This window comes from Oncorhynchus mykiss, chromosome 16 (assembly GCF_013265735.2).
Source record: "Oncorhynchus mykiss isolate Arlee chromosome 16, USDA_OmykA_1.1, whole genome shotgun sequence".
Classification (NCBI taxonomy): Eukaryota; Metazoa; Chordata; class Actinopteri; order Salmoniformes; family Salmonidae; genus Oncorhynchus; species Oncorhynchus mykiss.
Genome location: NC_048580.1, coordinates 38,580,483 through 38,599,606, shown reverse-complemented (window position 1 = coordinate 38,599,606; position 19,124 = coordinate 38,580,483). Strand labels below are relative to the sequence as shown.

General features: G+C 40.7%; 1 protein-coding gene across 1 annotated transcript; it reads left to right on the top strand.

Moving 5' to 3' along the window:
- Positions 1-206: 206 nt before the first annotated feature.
- ppardb (peroxisome proliferator-activated receptor delta b) lies at positions 207-18,505 on the top strand. Its single transcript, XM_021565774.2, has 8 exons — positions 207-710; positions 5,854-6,306; positions 6,520-6,671; positions 8,854-8,992; positions 10,829-11,031; positions 12,875-13,081; positions 16,997-17,240; positions 17,605-18,505. Exons 2-8 carry the CDS (start codon positions 5,928-5,930, stop codon positions 17,850-17,852), a joined length of 1,572 nt encoding a protein of 523 aa, XP_021421449.1. The 5' UTR covers positions 207-710; positions 5,854-5,927; the 3' UTR covers positions 17,853-18,505.
- The last annotated feature ends 619 nt before the right edge of the window (positions 18,506-19,124 follow it).

Here is a 19,124-nt window from a genome sequence, read left to right as displayed (position 1 = left end):
TTTTGTTGAGGTAAAATGTACTTGATATGATTGTAATGTGTTGTCTCACTTGGCTATCTTAAAAGTAATGCACTAACTGTAGGTCTGCTAAATTACTAAAATGTAAAATGAGGGGAACTCAGGGTAGTCACTAGTTACCACAGCCACAAAGTCGTAAACCCCGCCTATTTCTAACATTTATATTCTTAAAATTTGATTTTAAACCTAACCATAACCACACTGCTAATCTAATGCTAACCCAACCCTTAAATTAAGACTCAAAAGCACATTTTTATTTTCATGAATTTTTACGATATAGACAATTTTGCCTTTGTGATTTTGTAACGTGAACTAATGGAAGCAGGCACTCAGAGGGCAACAGCGGTACGCAGAGAAGGTTGACTGAGTGAGGTGTATGATTCACACTGGGCTAACAGTAGTTAGCAAGAGCTCACTGAAAAGTTTGATACAAAATGTACTTTAACCAGCCAGCTACCAGACACGGAGGCTGTACTGCAAGCATACAGGACAGACTATTTGACAGTATTGACAGATGAATTGGGATTTTTTTTTACAAGTTCAGAGCTAGCTAACGTAAGCTAGCTAGCGTTAGCTAGCTGCTAGCAAACAACACCTCACAGCCAGCGAATCGAATCAAGTGCTAATGGACACGTTTTGGTAACTTCACCGGTACACATTCTTTGGAAAAGCAAGCAACACCATTGAGAAAGGTAAGAATGGACTTACGGTTAGCTGCCATACTAGGCTAGCTAGTTAGCTATATTCACCAAGACAAGAACAAGAACAGTTCAATTTATTCACTAGCTTGTCTTCTGCCTCTGGTCTGTACTCGGGAACTATCAGACATTGTTTATTTAGGATGATTGCTTTCACGTCACTATAGTTAAGTCTATAGATTTCTTTCAATTCATGTTTGCATTTTCTGTCAATGTGATTTTTGAATGCATGTTTTGGGATATGGAATATGGATTCAATCAAATCTACCAGTCATGATTTAAACAAAAGTCTCATGATAAGCCTATATTGCTGACCTTATGAGCCTACTTGACATCAAAGCAACATTTGGTGTTGGAAGAGCCTGTATTGGGAAGAGGATTCATCAGAGATGTTTGTGATGCACTCACTCGTAAACACTTTTTTGTGTGTCATGTATACTTATATTGTGCTATTTTCGACCCTGTCTGTGCCAATCAATGGTGCCAAGCCCTTTAGAGTGACTCACTCAAAGCACAGCAGCAGATTTTCTGAGAACAAGCATGACAGGTTATTAGCTAGGTGACAAGTCTGAACGAGTGTTTGAACAGTAATTTCCTACAGTTTTTGTCTACTAGACTTGTTCTATTGAGTAAGCCTAGAATTGGTATTAAAGGAAACATTTGTTGTCTCTTCACAGAGTCAAAGAAAAGGGAATGTTTTGACAAGTGTGGCACTCAGGTTGGTTTTGCTGAAACCTCAGACTGTTACTACCATGGTTACCCCATTGCTATTCAGTCTGAAAGAAGTTTGCCTAAAAAAAGTCTACAAGTCAATGTTGATTTACATTTTTAGTTAATTTTTTATTTCACCTTTATTTAACCAGGTAGTTTAGTTGAGAACAAGTTCTCATTTGCAACTGCAACCTGGCCAAGATCAAGCGTAGCAATTCGACACATACAACAACACAGAGTTACACATGGAATAAACAAAATATACAGTCAATAATACAGTAGAACAAAAGAAAACAAAAAGTCTATATACAGTGAGTGCAAATAGGTAGATAGCTGGGCTGTTTACAGATGGGCTATGTTCAGGTGCAGTGATCTGTAAGCTGCTATGACAGCTGGTGCTTAAAGCTAGTGAGGGAGATGTGAGTCTCCAGCTTCAGAGATTTTTGCAATTCGTTCCAGTCATGGGCAGCAGAGAACTGGAAGGAAAGACGACCAAAGGAGAAATTGGCTTTGGGGGTGACCAGTGAGATATACTTGCTGGAGCTCGTGCTACAAGTGGGTGCTGCTATGGTGACCAGTGAGCTGAGATAAGGCGGGGCTTTGCCTAGCAGAGACTTGTAGATAACCTGTAGCCAGTGGGTTTGGCGACGAGTATGAAGCGAGGGCCAACCAACGAGAGCGTACAGGTCGCAATGGTGGGTAGTGTATGGGGCTTTGGTGACAAAACGGATGGCACTGTGATAGACTGCATCCAGTTTGTTGAGTAGAGTGTTGGACGCTATTTTATACATGACATCACCGAAGTCGAGGATCGTTAGGATGGTCAGTTTTACCAGGGTATGTTTGGCAGCAGGAGTGAAGGATGCTTTGTTGCAATAAAGGAAGCCAATTCTAGATTTAATTTTGGACTGGAGATGCTTAATGTGAGTCTGGAAGGAGAGTTTACAGTCTAACCAGACACCCAGGTATTTGTAGTTGTCCACGTATTCTAAGTCAGAGCCGTCCAGAGTAGTGATGCTGGACGGGCGAGCAGGTGCGGGCAGTGATCGATTGAATAGCATGCATTTAGTTTTACTTGCGTTTAAAAGCAGTTGGAGGCCACGGAAGGAGAGTTGTATGGCATTGAAGCTTGCCTGGAGGGTAGTTAACACAGTGTCCAAGGAGGGGCCAGAAGTATTCAGAATGGTGTCGTCTGCGTAGAGGTGGATCAGAGAATCACCAGCAGCAAGAGCAAAATTATATTTACACATACTTTACTGGTTGTACATGCTGTTGGTCCTTTTGGCGGTAGGAAGTGGATATTGGGTATCCACAGGAAAGTCTTGTTTACTCTGATTTTTGCTGCTCCAGTAGGTTCTGTTGCTTGCATTTTCAATCTCCTGACACATGCATGTGATGCACAATATGTAAACAATAGCTGAATGTTACCAAAAGTAGAGGACCTAAGCAAGTTAACTCACAATCAGCTGTGAAATTTGCCAGCAGATAGTGTGGGGCAACATTTGGTCTGTGGTTCGGTTAGGCTCGGCCATATTGTGCAAGTGTTTGTCATGTATTGAAAGAAAGAAACCGGAATTTTTTATTTATTTTTTATTATCTGTTAATATGTTCAGTTAAGTTGACTGAGAATAGTTCTCATTTACAGCAACGACCTGGGGGATAGTTCGAGGAGAGGAGGGGGATGAATGAGCCAATCGTAAAAATACAAAAGATATACAGACTAGAGGTCGACCGATTATGATTTTTTTTTTTTTTAAGCAGATACCGATTAATTGGCCAATTTTTTTATTTATTTTTTACATTTATTTGTAATAATGACACAATTACAACAATACTGAATGAACACTTATTTTAACTTAATATAATACATCAATAAAATCAATTTATCCTCAAATTGGCCAAGATAAAGCAAAGCAGTTCGACACATACAACAACACAGAGTTACACATGGATTAAAACAAACATACAGTCAATAATACAGTATAAACAAGTCTATATACGATGTGAGCAAATGAGGTGAGATAAGGGAGGTAAAGGCAAAAAAAGGCCATGGTGGCAAAGTAAATACAATATAGCAAGTAAAACACTGGAATGGTAGATTTGCAATGGAAGAATGTGCAAAGTAGAAATAAAAATAATGAATAATAAAAATACATGTAAAAAATAAAATTAAACATGTTCAATTTGGTTTAAATAATGCAAAAACAAAGTGTTGGAGAAGAAAGTAAAAGTGCAATATGTGCATGTAAAAAAGGCTAACGTTTAAGTTCCTTGCTCAGAACATGAGAACATATGAAAGCTAGTGGTTCCTTTTAACAGTAGTCTTCATTATTCCCAGGTAAGAACTTTTAGGTTGTAGTTATTATAGGAATTATAGGACAATTTCTCTCTATACGATTTGTATTTCATATACCTTTGACTATTGGATGTTCTTATACCTTACAGTATTGCCAGTGTAACAGTATAGCTTCCGTCCCTCTCCTCGCCCCTCCCTACCTGGGCTCGAACCAGGAACACATCGACAACAGCCACCCTCGAAGCAGCGTTACCCATCGCTCCACAAAGCCGCGGCCCTTGCAGAGCAAGGGGAACAACACTTCCAAGTCTCAGAGCGAGTGACGTTTGAAACGCTATTAGCGCGCATCCCGCTAACTAGCTAGCCATTTCACATCGGTTACACCAGCCTAATCTCTGGAGTTGATAGGCTTGAAGTCATAAACAGCTCAATGCTTGAAGCACAGCGATGAGCTGCTGGCAAAACGCACAAAAGTGCTGTTTGAATTAATGATAACGAGCCCGCTGGTGCCTACCATCCCTCAGTCAGACTGCTCTATCAAATCATAGACTTAATTATAACATAATAACACACAGAAATACGAGCCTTAGGTCATTAATATGGTCGGATCCGGGAACTATCATCTCGAAAACAAGACGTTTATTCTTTCAGTGAAATACGGGACCATCTGTATTTTATCTAACGGGTGGCATCCATAAATCTAAATATTCCTGTTACATTGCACAACCTTCAATGTTATGTCATAATTCTGGCAAATTAGGCGGTCCAAACTGTTGCATATACACTGACTCTGCGTGCAATGAACGCAAGAGAAGTGACACAATTTCACCTGGTTAATATTCCTTGCTATCCTGGATTTCTTTTAGAAAGATATGCAGGTTTAAAAATATATATACTTCTGTGTATTGATTTTAAGAAAAGCATTGATGTTTAGGTACAGTTGTGCAACGGATTGTGCTTTTTTTGCGAATGCGCTTTTGTTAAATCATCCCCCGTTTGGTGAAGTTGGCTGTCTTTGTTAGGAAGAAATAGGCTTCACAGAGTTTGCAACGAGCCAGGTTAGCAGGCAATATTAACTAAATATACAGGTTTAAAAATATATACTTGTGTATTGATTTTAAGAAAGGCATTGATGTTTATGTTTAGGTACACATTGGAGCATGACAGTCCTTTTTCGCGAATACACACCGCATCGATTACATGCAACGCAGGACACGCTAGATAACTACACATGGTTGATGATATTACTAGTTTAACTAGTGTTTGTGATTGATTGTTTTTTATAAGATACGTTTAATGCTAGCTAGCAACTTACCTTGGCTTCTTACTGCATTTGCGTAACAGGCAGTCTCCTCGTGGAGTGCAATGTAATCAGGTGGTTAGAGCATTGGACTAGTTAACTGTAAGGTTGCAAGATTGAATCCCTGAGCTGACAAGGTAAACATCTGTCTTTCTGCCCCTGAACAAGGCAGTTAACCCACCATTCATCTAGGCCGTCATTGAAAATAAGAATGTGTTCTTAACTGACTTGCCTAGTTAAAATAAGGATAAATAAAGGTGTAAAAAAAACCAATAACAATTTCCGATTGTTATGAAAACTTGCAATTAATCGGTTAATCCGATTAATCGGTCGACCTCTAATACACAATATCGGGTAAAGTACGTTGAAATTAAGTTTGTTCAACATTCTGACTTGTAATGGGACTGTTTGGGAATGCTGAGCCTACATGTTAGAGACGAGTGTACGTATTTTACTCTTGGATTCTTAAAGAGGCTAAGGTTGGTTATGAGACTGTTTGATTGCTGCACTAGCAGAGACATTTGAGCTCACTCTTGCTCTCTCACCCTCTCTCTAATCCTACAACAAAGAACCCCAATAACTAGGTCATGTTCATTAGGCACCAAAACCGAAGAAAACAGTCTGAAACAGGGAGGGCCTACCAGGACTTGTCCAATAAGTATTGCACATTTTCTGTTTCAAATGTTTAGCTACAGTTTGCCATAATAACTCTACCTGGGTTTCCTTTTGATATGAACCTAGTGATCCATTCAGTCATATGTCAAGTATATAGAGACGCAGATAAGTCTTTAAATGTTGTTGCATAATTACGCTGTTCCTTACCTTAACAGGGGAGACCATGTCAGCAACATCATGACAGACAGGGAAGAGGCGCTTTAGCATCCTGACCACAAGGTAAGGAGCCATGGATGTGTTACAGCAGCTACCTTCTCCTGAGCACCTTGAACAGGTGAATGGGGAGACTAGGACAGGCCCGCAGCCCCTATGTGGCCCAAACTCTCCACATCCCCTGGACACGGCAGCTGATGATATATGGACTGCAAGGGAGGTGGAGGCAGTGGCCCCTGACTTTGGAGGGTTGACGGACCTGCAGGAGCTGGGGGTTGAGGAGGGTGAAGGCAGTGGGGTGGAGAGGCCGAGGTCCCCCATCTCGAGGGTATCATGGAATGGGACTGGCAGTCAACAGAATGGAGAGAATGGAGGAGGGGAAGAGGAGGGACTGGAGAAGGACAAGACTAGCTACAGCAGACAAGACAGTCCTGCTGCTGATAACAACTATACAGGTAAAAGAGAGTAAATTAAGTACATGTCGTTGGTTATATTTGAAATAATACGCTAAGTGGGATGTGATATGCTTCACTGTAATATTTTGGACTGATCGTGAATACATCAGCAGACCAGAGCAAATGGGTATGGCCTGGTCCCAGATCAGTTTGAGCTGGTAATAAGAGTCTCTCGTACGACAATCAGATGGGTGTTGTCTCTCTGTGTGCCAGACCTGTCTCACACGTCGTCTCCCTCGCTGTCGGAGCAGCTGCGTCTGGGACGGGATGAGGCCACAGTCCCTGGTATCAACGTGGAGTGTAGGATCTGTGCTGACAAAGCTTCAGGGTTCCACTACGGTGTGCATGCCTGCGAGGGCTGCAAGGTGAGAGATTTCACAAGTCTACCAATGGGGCTTAATAATCAGAAAACAATTGTGCTTAATGTTCTTAGGTCTTAAATCCTGGAGGTTTTGTCATGGCTGCTAACAGCCTCAACCTGACCTGAGCTTAGCTTCAGTTTAGTTTGTGTCCTATGTTGCAGCATTCCAGTCCGGTAGCCCTTTCCTGCAGTCAAATGACCAAGTGGCCTCATGGGTGGAATGTTATTAATATCTTTTTTTTAAACATTATTTTAAATAACCCGTCAATCCGGTCTTTCAATGTCCCAACAGTTTTGTTTTATTTCAGTTTTCTGTGCTGTATATAAAGTGTAATATTGGGATGCAAACTTAATAATGAATACATTTCAACTATACAGTGGGGCAAAAAAGTATTTAGTCAGCCACCAATTGTGCAAGTTCTCCCACTTAAAAAGATGAGAATTTAAATTTTCATCATAGGTACACTTCAACTATGACAGACAAAATGAGAAAAAAATATCCAGAAAATCACATTGTAGGATTTTTAATGAATTTATTTGCAAATTATGGTGAAAAATAAGTATTTGGTCAATAACAAAAGTTTATCTCAATACTTTGTTATATTCCCTTTGTTGGCAATGACAGAGGTCAAACGTTTTCTGTAAGTCTTCACAAGGTTTTCACACACTGTTGCTGGTATTTTGGCCCATTCCTCCATGCAGATCTCCTCTAGAGCAGTGATGTTTTGGGGCTGTTGCTGGGCAACACGGACTTTCAACTCCCTCCAAAGATTTTCTATGTGGTTGAGATCTGGAGACTGGCTAGGCCACTCCAGGACCTTGAAATGCTTCTTACGAAGCCACTCCTTCGTTGACCGGACGGTGTGTTTGGGATCATTGTCATGCTGAAAGACCCAGCCACGTTTCATCTTCAATGCCCTTACTGATGGAAGGGGGTTTTCACTCAAAATCTCACGATACATGGCCCCATTCATTCTTTCCTTTACACGGATCAGTCGTCCTGGTCCCTTTGCAGAAAAACAGCCCCAAAGCATGATGTTTCCACCCCCATGCTTCACAGTAGGTATGGTGTTCTTTGGATGCAACTCAGCATTCTTTGTCCTCCAAACACGACGAGTTGAGTTTTTACCAAAAAGTAATATTTTGGTTTCATCTGACCATATGACATTCTCCCAATCTTCTTCTGGATTATCCAAATGCTCTCTAGCAAACTTCAGACGGGCCTGGACATGTACTGGCTTAAGCAGGGGGACACGTCTGACACTGCAGGATTTGAGTCCCTGGGGGCGTAGTATGTTACTGATGGTAGGCTTTGTTACTTTGATCCCAGCTCTCTGCAGGTCATTCACTAGGTCCCCCCATGTGGTTCTGGGATTTTTGCTCACCGGTCTTGTGATCATTTTGACCCCACGGGGTGAGATCTTGCGTGGAGCCCCAGATCGAGGGAGATTATCAGTGGTCTTGTATGTCTTCCATTTCCTAATAATTGCTCCCACAGTTGATTTCTTCAAACCAAGCTGCTTACCTATTGCAGATTCAGTCTTCCCAGCCTGGTGCAGGTCTACAATTTTGTTTCTTGTGTCCTTTGACAGCTCTTTGGTCTTGGCCATAGTGGAGTTTGGAGTGTGACTGTTTGAGGTTGTGGACAGGTGTCTTTTATACTGATAAATTCAAACAGGTGCCGTTAATACAGGTAACGAGTGGAGGACAGAGGAGCCTCTTAAAGAAGAAGTTACAGGTCTGTGAGAGCCAGAAATTTGTTTGTAGGTGACCAAATACTTATTTTCCACCATAATTTGCAAATAAATTCATTAAAAATCCTACAATGTGATTTTCTGGATTTTTTTTCTCATTTTGTCAGTCATAGTTGAAGTGTATCTATGATGAAAATTACAGGCCTCTCATCTTTTTAAGTGGGAGAACTTGCACAATTGGTGGCTGACTAAATACTGTTTTGCCCCACTGTATACTTTTATTTCAAGGTAGATTTGTTTGACTACCACTCTGTGTGACCCTAATTTAGCCCACTGCAGTAAAATGTTATAAACCTGCAACTCAAGTTCAATGGCCATAATGTGTGACTTGTGGTGAATGCAGTGTTATATCTGTCTTTCCTGTAATGCCTTCAATTGTAAATAAACTGAACTCGCTTGCTCCCTCTCCCCTGTGCGTGTCAATTGGTCTAGGGCTTCTTCCGGCGGACCATTCGGATGAAGCTGGAGTACGAGCGCTGTGAGAGAGCCTGTAAGATCCTGAAAAAGAACCGTAATAAGTGCCAGTACTGCCGCTTCCAGAAGTGCCTGGCCCTGGGCATGTCCCATGACGGTGAGAGGAGACCGTTAATGGGTCTTTCAGGGTCTGGAAATACTTGATCCTTTTACAGATTAAGGGCCAGTATCGCAGACGCAGATAAAGCCCTGGACTGAATGGAGGATCTTAATCTGTGTTTTGAAAACTGTCCCTAAGAACTACTGATAATGTGTTTCAATATTAACAATATTAATTTATGAAACTCTTGAACCTCATTTTGGTGGGGCTATACAGTGCATTTGAAAAGTACAACCTTATTCTAAAATATATAAATATTTTTAATACACCATAATGACAAAGAAAAACATGTTTTTTGAAATGTATTAAAAATAAAAACTGATATCACATTTACATAGTATTCAGACCCTTTACTCAGTACTTTGTTGAAGCAACTTTGGCAGCGATTAGCCTCAAGTGTTCTTGGGTATGATGCTACAAGCTAGGCACACCAGCATTTGGGGAGGTTTTCCCATTCTCTGCAGATCCTCAAGTTTTGTCAGGTTGGATGGGGAGCTTCAGAGCACAGCTATTTTTATGTCTCTCTAGAGATGATTGATCAGGTTTAAGTCCGGCCTCTGGCTGGGCCACTCAAGGACATTCAGAGACTTGTCCCGAACCCACTCCTGCGTTGTTTTGGCTGTGTGCTTAGGGTCGTTGTCCTTTTGGAAGGTGAACCTTCACCCCCAGTCTGAGGTCCTCAGCGCGCTGGAGCAGGTTTTCATCAATTATTTATTTTACTTTGCTACATTAATCTCTCCCTCGATCCTGACTAGTCTCCAAGTCCCTGCTGCTAAAAAACATCCCCACAGCATGATGTTGCCACCACCATGCTTCACCGTAGGGATGGTCCCAGGTTTCTAACAGATGTGATGCTTGGAATTCTGTTCAGTCTTGATTTTATATGACCAAAGAATCTTGTTACTCGTGGTCTGAGAGTCCTTTAGGTACCTTTTGGCTAACTCCAAGCTGGCTGTCATTTGCCTTCTACCGAGGAGTGGCTTCCGTCTGACCACTCTACCATAAAGGCCTGATTGGTGATGGTTGTTCTTCTGGAAGGTTCTCCCATCTCCACAGAGGAACTGTCAGAGTAACCACCGGGTTCTTGGTCACCTCCCTGACTAAGGCCCTTCTCCCCCGATTGCTCAGTTTGGCCGGGCGTCCAGCTCTAGGAAGAGTGTCGGTAGTTCCAAACTTCTTCCATTTAAGAATGATGGAGGCCACTGTGTTCTTGGTGACCTTCAATGCTGCAGAAATGTTTTTGTACCCTTCCCCAGATCTGTGCTTCGACACAATCCTGTGTCGGAGCTCTACGGACAACTCCTTTGACCTCATGGCTTGGTTTTTGTGCTGACATGCACTGTCAACTATGGGACCTTTTATATAGACAGGTGTGTGCCTTTTCCAAATCATGTCCAATCAATTAAATTTACCACAGGTGGACTCCAATCAATTTGTAGAAACATCTCAAGGATGATCAATGGAAACAAGATGCACCTGAACTCTTATTTAGAGTCTCATAGCAAAGGGTCTGAATACTTATGCCAATAAGGTATTTCAATTTTTATTTTTTACAGATATTTTTTACATATTTCTAAAAACCTGTTTTTGCTTTGTCATTATGGGGTATTGTGTGTAGATTGATGAGGAAAACAATACATTTAATTTTAGAATAACAAAATGTGGGAAAAGTCAAGGGGTCTGAATACTTTCCAAATGCACTGTACAGCTTTCGATGCTAATGCTACTGTCTACCCAGTGATCTAATATGGCTGTATGCATGATGCTAAACTGTCTTTGTCTGTTTCACCTTCAATGCGAACACTACCGGTACTCTGCCTGTTCGCCCGGCAGCGATCCGGTATGGGCGTATGCCGGGGGCTGAGAAGAAGAAGCTAGTGGCTGGCCTGCTAGCGGAGGAGCTGGACCCCCACCACCTTGGTGGCTCAGACCTCAAGACCCTGGCTAAACAGGTGTACCAAGCCTACCTGAAGAACCTCATTATGACCAAGAAGAAAGCCCGCAGCATCCTCACCGGCAAGACCAGCTGCACATCGGTACGCTCACTCTTATGTAAATATACACTGAGTGTGAACATTAGGAACACCTTCTCTTTCCGTTACAGACTGACCAGGTGAATGCTACGATGACTTATTGATGTCACCTGTTAAATCCACTTTAATCAGTGTAGATGAAGGGGAGGAGACAGGTTAAAGAATGATTTTTAAGCCTTGTGGCAATTGAGACATGGATTGTGTATGTGTGCTATTCAGAAGGTGAATGGGCAAGACAAAATATCAAAGTGCCTTTGAACGAGGTGTGGTGGTAGGTGCCAGGCGCACCTGTTTGAGTGTGTCAAGAACTGCAACGTTGTTGGATTTTTCACGCTCAACAGTTTCCCGTGTGTATCAAGAATGGTCCACCACCCAAAGGACATTAAGCCATCTTGACACAACTGTGGGAAGCATTGGAGTCAACATGGGCCAGTATCCCTGTGGAACGCTTTCGACACCTTGTAGAGTCCATGCTCAACATTTTGAGGCTGTTTTGAGGGCAAAAGGAGGGTGCAACTGAATATTAGGAAGGTGTAACTAATATTTTGTACACTCAGTGTTGATGCCCTTGATAAAGATTAGCAAAAAAGACTATAAAATAAATAATACAAATACTGAGCTATATTGTATGCTCCAAAACATTTGGAAATTTAGTTTATTTTATACTAATACAATTGCTCAGTTTTAAAAAAAAAAAGAAAAAAAAAGGTGGTTGTAAAAATTATTGGCGGGTGCCTATAATTTTGACCACCATCCTTTTTTTCACCTCCCCTGGCGAGGGTAATGACAGGATTTTTCTATAATGTTTTTATGAGATTGGAGAACACATTGCGAGAGATCTTAGACCATTCCTCCATACAGAATATTTCCAGATCCTTGATATCCTTCGTCTGCACTTATGGACTGCCCTCTTCAATTCAAACAACAGGTTTTTAATGGGTCCAAAGTCCAAAGACTGAGATGGCCATTGCCAAATTATGATTTTGTGGTCAATTAATAATTTCTTTGTGGATTTTGATGTGTGCTTGGGGTTACTGTCTTGCTGGAAGATCCACTTCCAGCAAGCTCAGAGGGGTTGTTGTGTATGTTTATGGTCATAACTCACATCATTGGTTCAGCTTGGAAGGAGCACAGACAAAGGATATCAAGGATCTGGAAAGATTCTGTATGGAGGAATGGTCTAAGATCTCTCCCAATGTGTTCTCCAATCTCATAAAACATAATAGAAAAGGGCTCAGTGTCATTATCTTCACAAGGGTAGGGTGATAGAGTACTGAAAAATGGTGCCAATCATTTTAACCCTTATCTTTTGGGGTATTTTTATTTTTAGTATAAAATAATATATGCACGTAATGTAGCTAGCTGTATTTGTATTATTTATTTTATACAGTCTTTTTTGCTAATCTTTATCAACGGTGCCAATAATTTTGGACCTGACAGTGCATGGGTATTGGTTACACCTCCGGTTAAAACCTTTAGAACACACTCTCTGAGCTTGATTATGAGGAAGACTTTTCTGGTTGCACCAAGGTAGGATACGCCTTCCAAGCTGAACCAATGATGTTTATGGTCATAACTCACAACAACCCCTCTGAACTTGGATGAGGGGGAAGGCTTTTCTGGTTGCACCAATGTAGATGCATATTACTAGTAACCTCCTCATAGAAAGAAAGATTTAGTGGCTGATTATTTGTAGAGCTCTTTAGTTTTTAATTAGCCTCTTATCAATCTGTTTTTCGTAATGAGTTTTAACTTGTCATTAACAATTACATATAGTTTGTTTTTTAAAGAAAAGGAAGACCAGACTGTTAAAAGATGAATGCTTTCTCTTTCTCTCCCCCGGCAGCCATTTGTGATCCATGATGTGGACACCCTGTGGCAAGCAGAGAGTGGTCTAGTGTGGAACCAGTTAATCCCGGGAGCGCCCCTCACAAAGGAGATAGGGGTACACGTGTTTTACCGCTGTCAGTGCACCACGGTGGAGACGGTACGAGAGCTAACTGAGTTCGCCAAGAACATCCCAGGGTTTGTGGATCTCTTCCTCAACGACCAGGTATGGCATGGACCACAGTCTTCTCAACAGAGCTTGCTAACGCTTGTCTTTTTTTCTTTTTTTTTTAAGGGGTGGATCAGCTTTAATATTGTGGATAGATTGTTGATTCCATCAATGTAATTGTCTGCATCATTTCCAATCCCCCATATATATATATATATATATATATATATATATATATATATATATATGCCTGAAGGTACCACTTTCATCTGTACAAACAATAGTACACAAGTATAAACACCATGAGACCACACAGCCGTCATGCCACTCAGGAAGGAGACGCGTTCTGTCTCCTAGAGATGAACATACTGTGGTGCAAAAAGTGCAAATCAAATCAACAACAGTGAAGGATCTTGTAGAGATGCTGGAGGAAACTGGTACAAAAGTGTATATATCCACAGTAAAACGAGTCCTATATCGACAAGCAAGGAAGAAGCCACTGTTCCAAAACCGCCATAAAAAATCTAGACTACGGTTTGCACCTGCACATGGGGACAAAGATTGTAATTTTTGGAGAGATGTCCTCTGGTCTGATGAAACGAAAATATAATTGTTTGGCCATAATGACCATCGTTATGTTTGGAGGAAAAAGGGGAGGCTTGCAAGCCGAAGAACACCATCCCAACCATGAAGTACGGGGTGGCAGCATCATGTTGTGGGGGTGCTTTGCTGCAGGAGGGACTGGTGCACTTCACAAAATAGATGGCATCATGAGGTAGGAAAATTATGTGGATATATTGAAGCAACATCTCAAGACATCAGTAAAAGCTTGGTCGCAAATGGGTCTTCCAAATGGACAATGACCCCAAGCATACTTTGAAAGTTGTGGCAAAATGGCTTCAGGACAACAAAGTCAAGGTATTGGAGTGGCCGTCACAAACCCTGACCTCAAACCTGTAGAAAATGTGTGGGCAGAACTGAAAAAGCATGTGCGAGCAAGGAGGCCTTCAAACCTGACGCAGTTACACCAGCTCTGTCAGGAGGAATGGGCCAAAATTCACCCAACTTATTGTGGGAGGTTTGTGGAAGGCTACTCGAAACATTTGACCCAAGTTAAACCATTTAAAGGCAATGCTACCAAATACTCATTGAGTGTATGTAAACTTCCGACCCACTGGGAATGTGCTGAAAGAAATAAAAGCTGACATAAGTCATTCTCTCTACTATTATTCTGACATTTCACATTCTTAAAATAAAGTGGTGTTCCTAACTGACCCAAGGCGGGGAATTTTTACTAGGATTAAATGTCAGGAATTGTGAAAAACTGAGTTTAAATGTATTTGTGTAAGGTGTATGTAAACATCCGATTTCAACTGTACATACATACAAATTATGCTTTACAGCGAAAACAATATAAGTGTTTGTGTAAGTTTATCGATATACTAACAAAACATGTACACCTAGCGGCAGGTAACTTGGTCACGAAAATCAGAAAAGCAATCAAATGAATCGTTTACCTTTGATGATCTTCAGATGTTTTCACTCACGAGTCTCCCAGTTAGACAGCAAATGTTCCTTTTGTTCCATAAATATATTTTTTATATCCAAATACCTCCGTTAGTTTGATGCGTTATGCCCAGGAATCCACCGGAAATAGCGGTCACGACAACGCAGACAAAAATTCCAAATAATATCCATAATATCAACAGAAACATGGCAAATGTTTTTTATAATCAATCCTCAAGGTGTTTTTCAAATATCTATTTGATAATATATCAACCGGGACAGTTGGCTTTTCACTAGGACCGGGAGGAAAAATGGCTACCTCTCTGTTTTGCGCAAAAATTGGTTGCAAGAATTTTGTATCATTTAAATGGGAAAATTTGAAGTTTTGAATCCGGCGTTGTTTTGCGTTATCAATTCAAAAACCATGTGCCATGGAATCTGTACATCACAAATCTCTTCCCAACTATTTTGCAATTTATTTGGCACAGCTGTCAATTTTTTGGTCCTTAAATGAAATTGATGTGACAAATTAACATATACAATTTTCTTTAACCATTTATGGTCTTTAATGCAGGGCTGACAGACAAGTTCCTTACTTTTTCCCCCTTCCATTTGCCTCTTCCATTTTTATGCAATTAGTTGGTTGTAATTTTGGGTAGAGCAGACATTTCCATATTTCTGTGTTAGCTGCACGTGTGACAACTCCACCAGTCCTATTTATGATATAATTTACAAAAATTATACCTTTTTTTGAGATCATTTATTTACTTTGGGATTTGTATACCGAGTATGTCCACATCCCTGTCAGACTGTTTTATTGGTAAACTACACAGTAATGTAGAAGCTGATTTTTTTTGTATTTTTTTTAGTAACCCAATACGTAATATTTACTTATCATAATTTGGTTTTAATCCAGAGAAATTAGCAGAAGTATCCAGATCCTCTATGAGGCTGTGGAGGGATCCAAATTGTGGATTTGAAAGAAAACAACATGAATCATCAACGTACAATGACACCTTTGTTTTTAAGCCTCGGATTTCTAATCCCTTAATATTATTGTTGGATCTAAATTTGACAGCTAAATTCGATGGCAATAATAAATAGATATGCCGATAGTGGACAACCTTGTTTTACTCCTCTTGGCAGTTTAAAACTTTCTGAGATGTAGCCATTATTTACTATTTTGTACCTAGGGTTATGAAACGTAACTTTAACACATTTTATAAGAGATTCTCCAAAATTGAAATATTATAGGCATTTATATATAAACTCCAGTCATACTTTATCAAAAGCCTTTTCAAAATCAGCTATGAAACCAGTTCTGGTTTCCCTGATATTTCATGTGTTTCCAGCACTTGTCTTATCTCCAATGTATTGTCCATGTAAAAAACCTGTCTGACTAGAATGAATAATATCTGACAAAACCTTTTTTAATTCTCTGCGCCAAGCATTTAGCTAAACATTTTGCATCACAACTCTGAAGTGTAAGAGGCCTCCAATTTTTTAAATGGACTGGATCTTTATATATACAATTTGGATCCTGTTATAGTAATAATGAAATCAGACCTTCTTGTTGTGTGTCTGATAATATACCGTTTATATAGGAGTTGTTAAAACATGCTAATAATGGTCCTCTGAGTATATCTGGTCCTCTGGAGTTTTCCCAGCCTTAAAGCTTTAATTGCATCAAGAAGTTCCTTCTCTAATTTGGCCTTCAAATGAGTCTTTCTGTACAGATGTTCATTTTAAATTATTAATTGGGGAAAAAATATTATAATTAGCTTCGGTTAGTGGAGATGGAGGATACTGAAATGAAAACATTTTTGAAGTACTTCCTCTTTCAAAATATCATTCGGTGAATCATGCGTGACTCCACTTGTAAGAAGTTTCAATTAAAAAAAATGGTAGTATTTCTATGTTGATTTTTTTTAAATATAATTTGGTGCATTTTTTCCCCCATATTCTATCCAGTTCGCTCTATTTTTATAATATATTACACTGGATCTTTCTTGAATAAGTTCCTCCAGTTCTTTTTGTTTTTCCTCATTTACTCTGTGCCTCTACAGTTTTTATTGCTATCTACCTGTACTGTTAGTCCTTCAATTACCTTTGTTAATATGGACTCTTGATCTAAATTGCTTTTGTTGTATAGATGAGTACTGAATTGCATGGCCTCTAAAGGCATATTTTAAAAGTGTCCCATACAAAAAGGGGATATGTTGTACCTATGTTATGTCGGGGGGAAAAACTAAAAAAAGCAACCTTGTCTTTTCACTTATTGATTGTCAACTTAATTTCTTGTCACTCAGTGAAATGTACTGACAGTAATGTAGAAATATCTCCCATAGTTATACGATGAAATCCTCATGCATTTTCTTTTGTCAATTGTTCAAACTGCTGTTAATGGCACTTTTACTTTGGTGTAGAATTCATTTTCTCCCCTATTTACCTGCCTGCTTCCATCAGGTGACACTACTGAAGTATGGTGTCCACGAGGCCATCTTTGCCATGCTGCCCTCCCTCATGAACAAAGATGGCCTCCTGGTGGCCAACGGGAAGGGCTTTGTGACCCGGGAGTTCCTGAGGAGCCTCCGTAAACCCTTCAGTGAGATCATGGAGCCCAAGTTTGAGTTTGCTGTGAAGTTCAATGCTCTGGAGCTGGATGACAGTGACCTGGCTCTGTTTGTGGCCATTATCATCCTGTGTGGAGGTATGGTATACTTTTGTACTAGTAGTATCACAGTAACTCTGACATTAGTACTGTTCTCCCCAAATAACCCTGGCTCTAATGTTGTTCGTAGCCGCTATTATCCTGTCTGGAGTTGAGGGGGAGCTCTTTCTCATTCATCTTTCCCTCGATTCCTGGTATCCTCTCTCCTCACCTCTTTCGCAAAACACATTGGAGAATAAGATATGGTCCAATATGGTTGAGAAGGTGAGGAGATAGGATGCGTGGAGTCACGGAAAGCTTTTAGTGAGGTTGTGCTGTGAGTTGGCAGCTCTGTTGTGCTGTGAGTTGGCAGCTCTGTCACGTCTGTGGTCTACCCATCTAACTATTCTCGATCTATCTGCAGACCGCCCAGGTCTAATGAACGTGAAGCAGGTCGAACAGAGTCAGGACGGTATTCTCCAGGCCTTGGACCAGCACCTGCAGGCCAACCACCAGGACTCCCTCTACCTCTTCCCCAAGCTGCTGAACAAGATGGCCGACCTCAGACAGCTTGTCACAGAGAACGCCCTGCTGGTGCAGAAGATCAAGAAGACAGAGTCGGAGACCTCTCTGCACCCTCTACTACAGGAGATCTATAAGGACATGTACTGACGGGACTAAACCAGACTGAACATGTACTGACTGGGCTAAACCAGACTGAACTGAACTGGACTGGGACTTCTGCTAGGGCAGGATTTCTACAAGGACATGTACTCGTCTCCTCAAAAGTAGTGCACAACATAGGGAATAGGTTGTCATTTCGGACACACCCCTAGTCTGAGACCTCATTGCTCCCGCTACTGCAGGAGCTCAACAAGAACATGACTGGACACAGTGGCCTAAACCGGACTAACTCGGACTAGACTTTGTTGCATCTGCTCCTACAGGAATTGGACTAAACCAGATTTAACAGGATCGGACCGTACCTTGCTGCACTCTCTACTGTAGGAGATCTATAAAGACATTCATGTACTAGTCCTCCTCATAAGCAAAGCCACACTGTTCAATTCAATACTTTATTGTCCCCTTAGAGCAAACCCTGACTTAGCAAATAGTGTCCCCTTAGAGCAAATACTGACTGTAGTTGACAGCAATAGGTTTACATAATGATGTTATGTATATATTAATGTACAATACCAATCAAATGTTTGGACACACCTACTCATTCCAGGGTTTTTCTTTATTTTTACTATTTTCTATATTGTAGAATAATAGTTTAGACATCAAAACTATGAAATAACACACATGGAATCATGTAGTAACCAAAAAAGTGTTAATCAAATCAAAATATGTTTTAAATTTGAGATTCTTCAAAGTAGCCACCCTTTGACAGCGTTGCACACTCTTGGCATTCTCTCAAACAGCTTCATGAGGGAGTCACCTGGAATACATTGCAATTAACAGGCGTGCCTTGTTAAAAGTTAATTTGTGGAAATTCTTTCCTTAATGCGTTTTAGCTAATCAGTTGTGTTGTGACAAAGTAGGAGTGGCAAGAACAGCCATCATCAAGTGCTATGATGAAACTGGTTCTCATGAGGACCGCCACAGGAAAGGAAGACCCAGAGTTACCTCTGCTGCAGAGGAGAAGTTCATTAGAGTTAACTGCACCTCAGATTGCAGAGCAAATAAATGCTTTACAGAGTTCAAGTAACAGACACATCTCAACATCAACTGTTCAGAGGAGACTGCGTGAATCAGGCCTTCATGGCTGAATTGCTGCAAAGAAACCACTACTAAAGGATACCAATAAGAAGAATATACTTTCTTGGGGCAAGAACACGAGCAATGGACATTAGACCGGTGGAAATCTGTCCTTTTGGTTCCAAGCGCCATGTCTTTGTGAGACGCGGAGTAGGTGAACGGATGAGCTCTGCATGTGTGGTT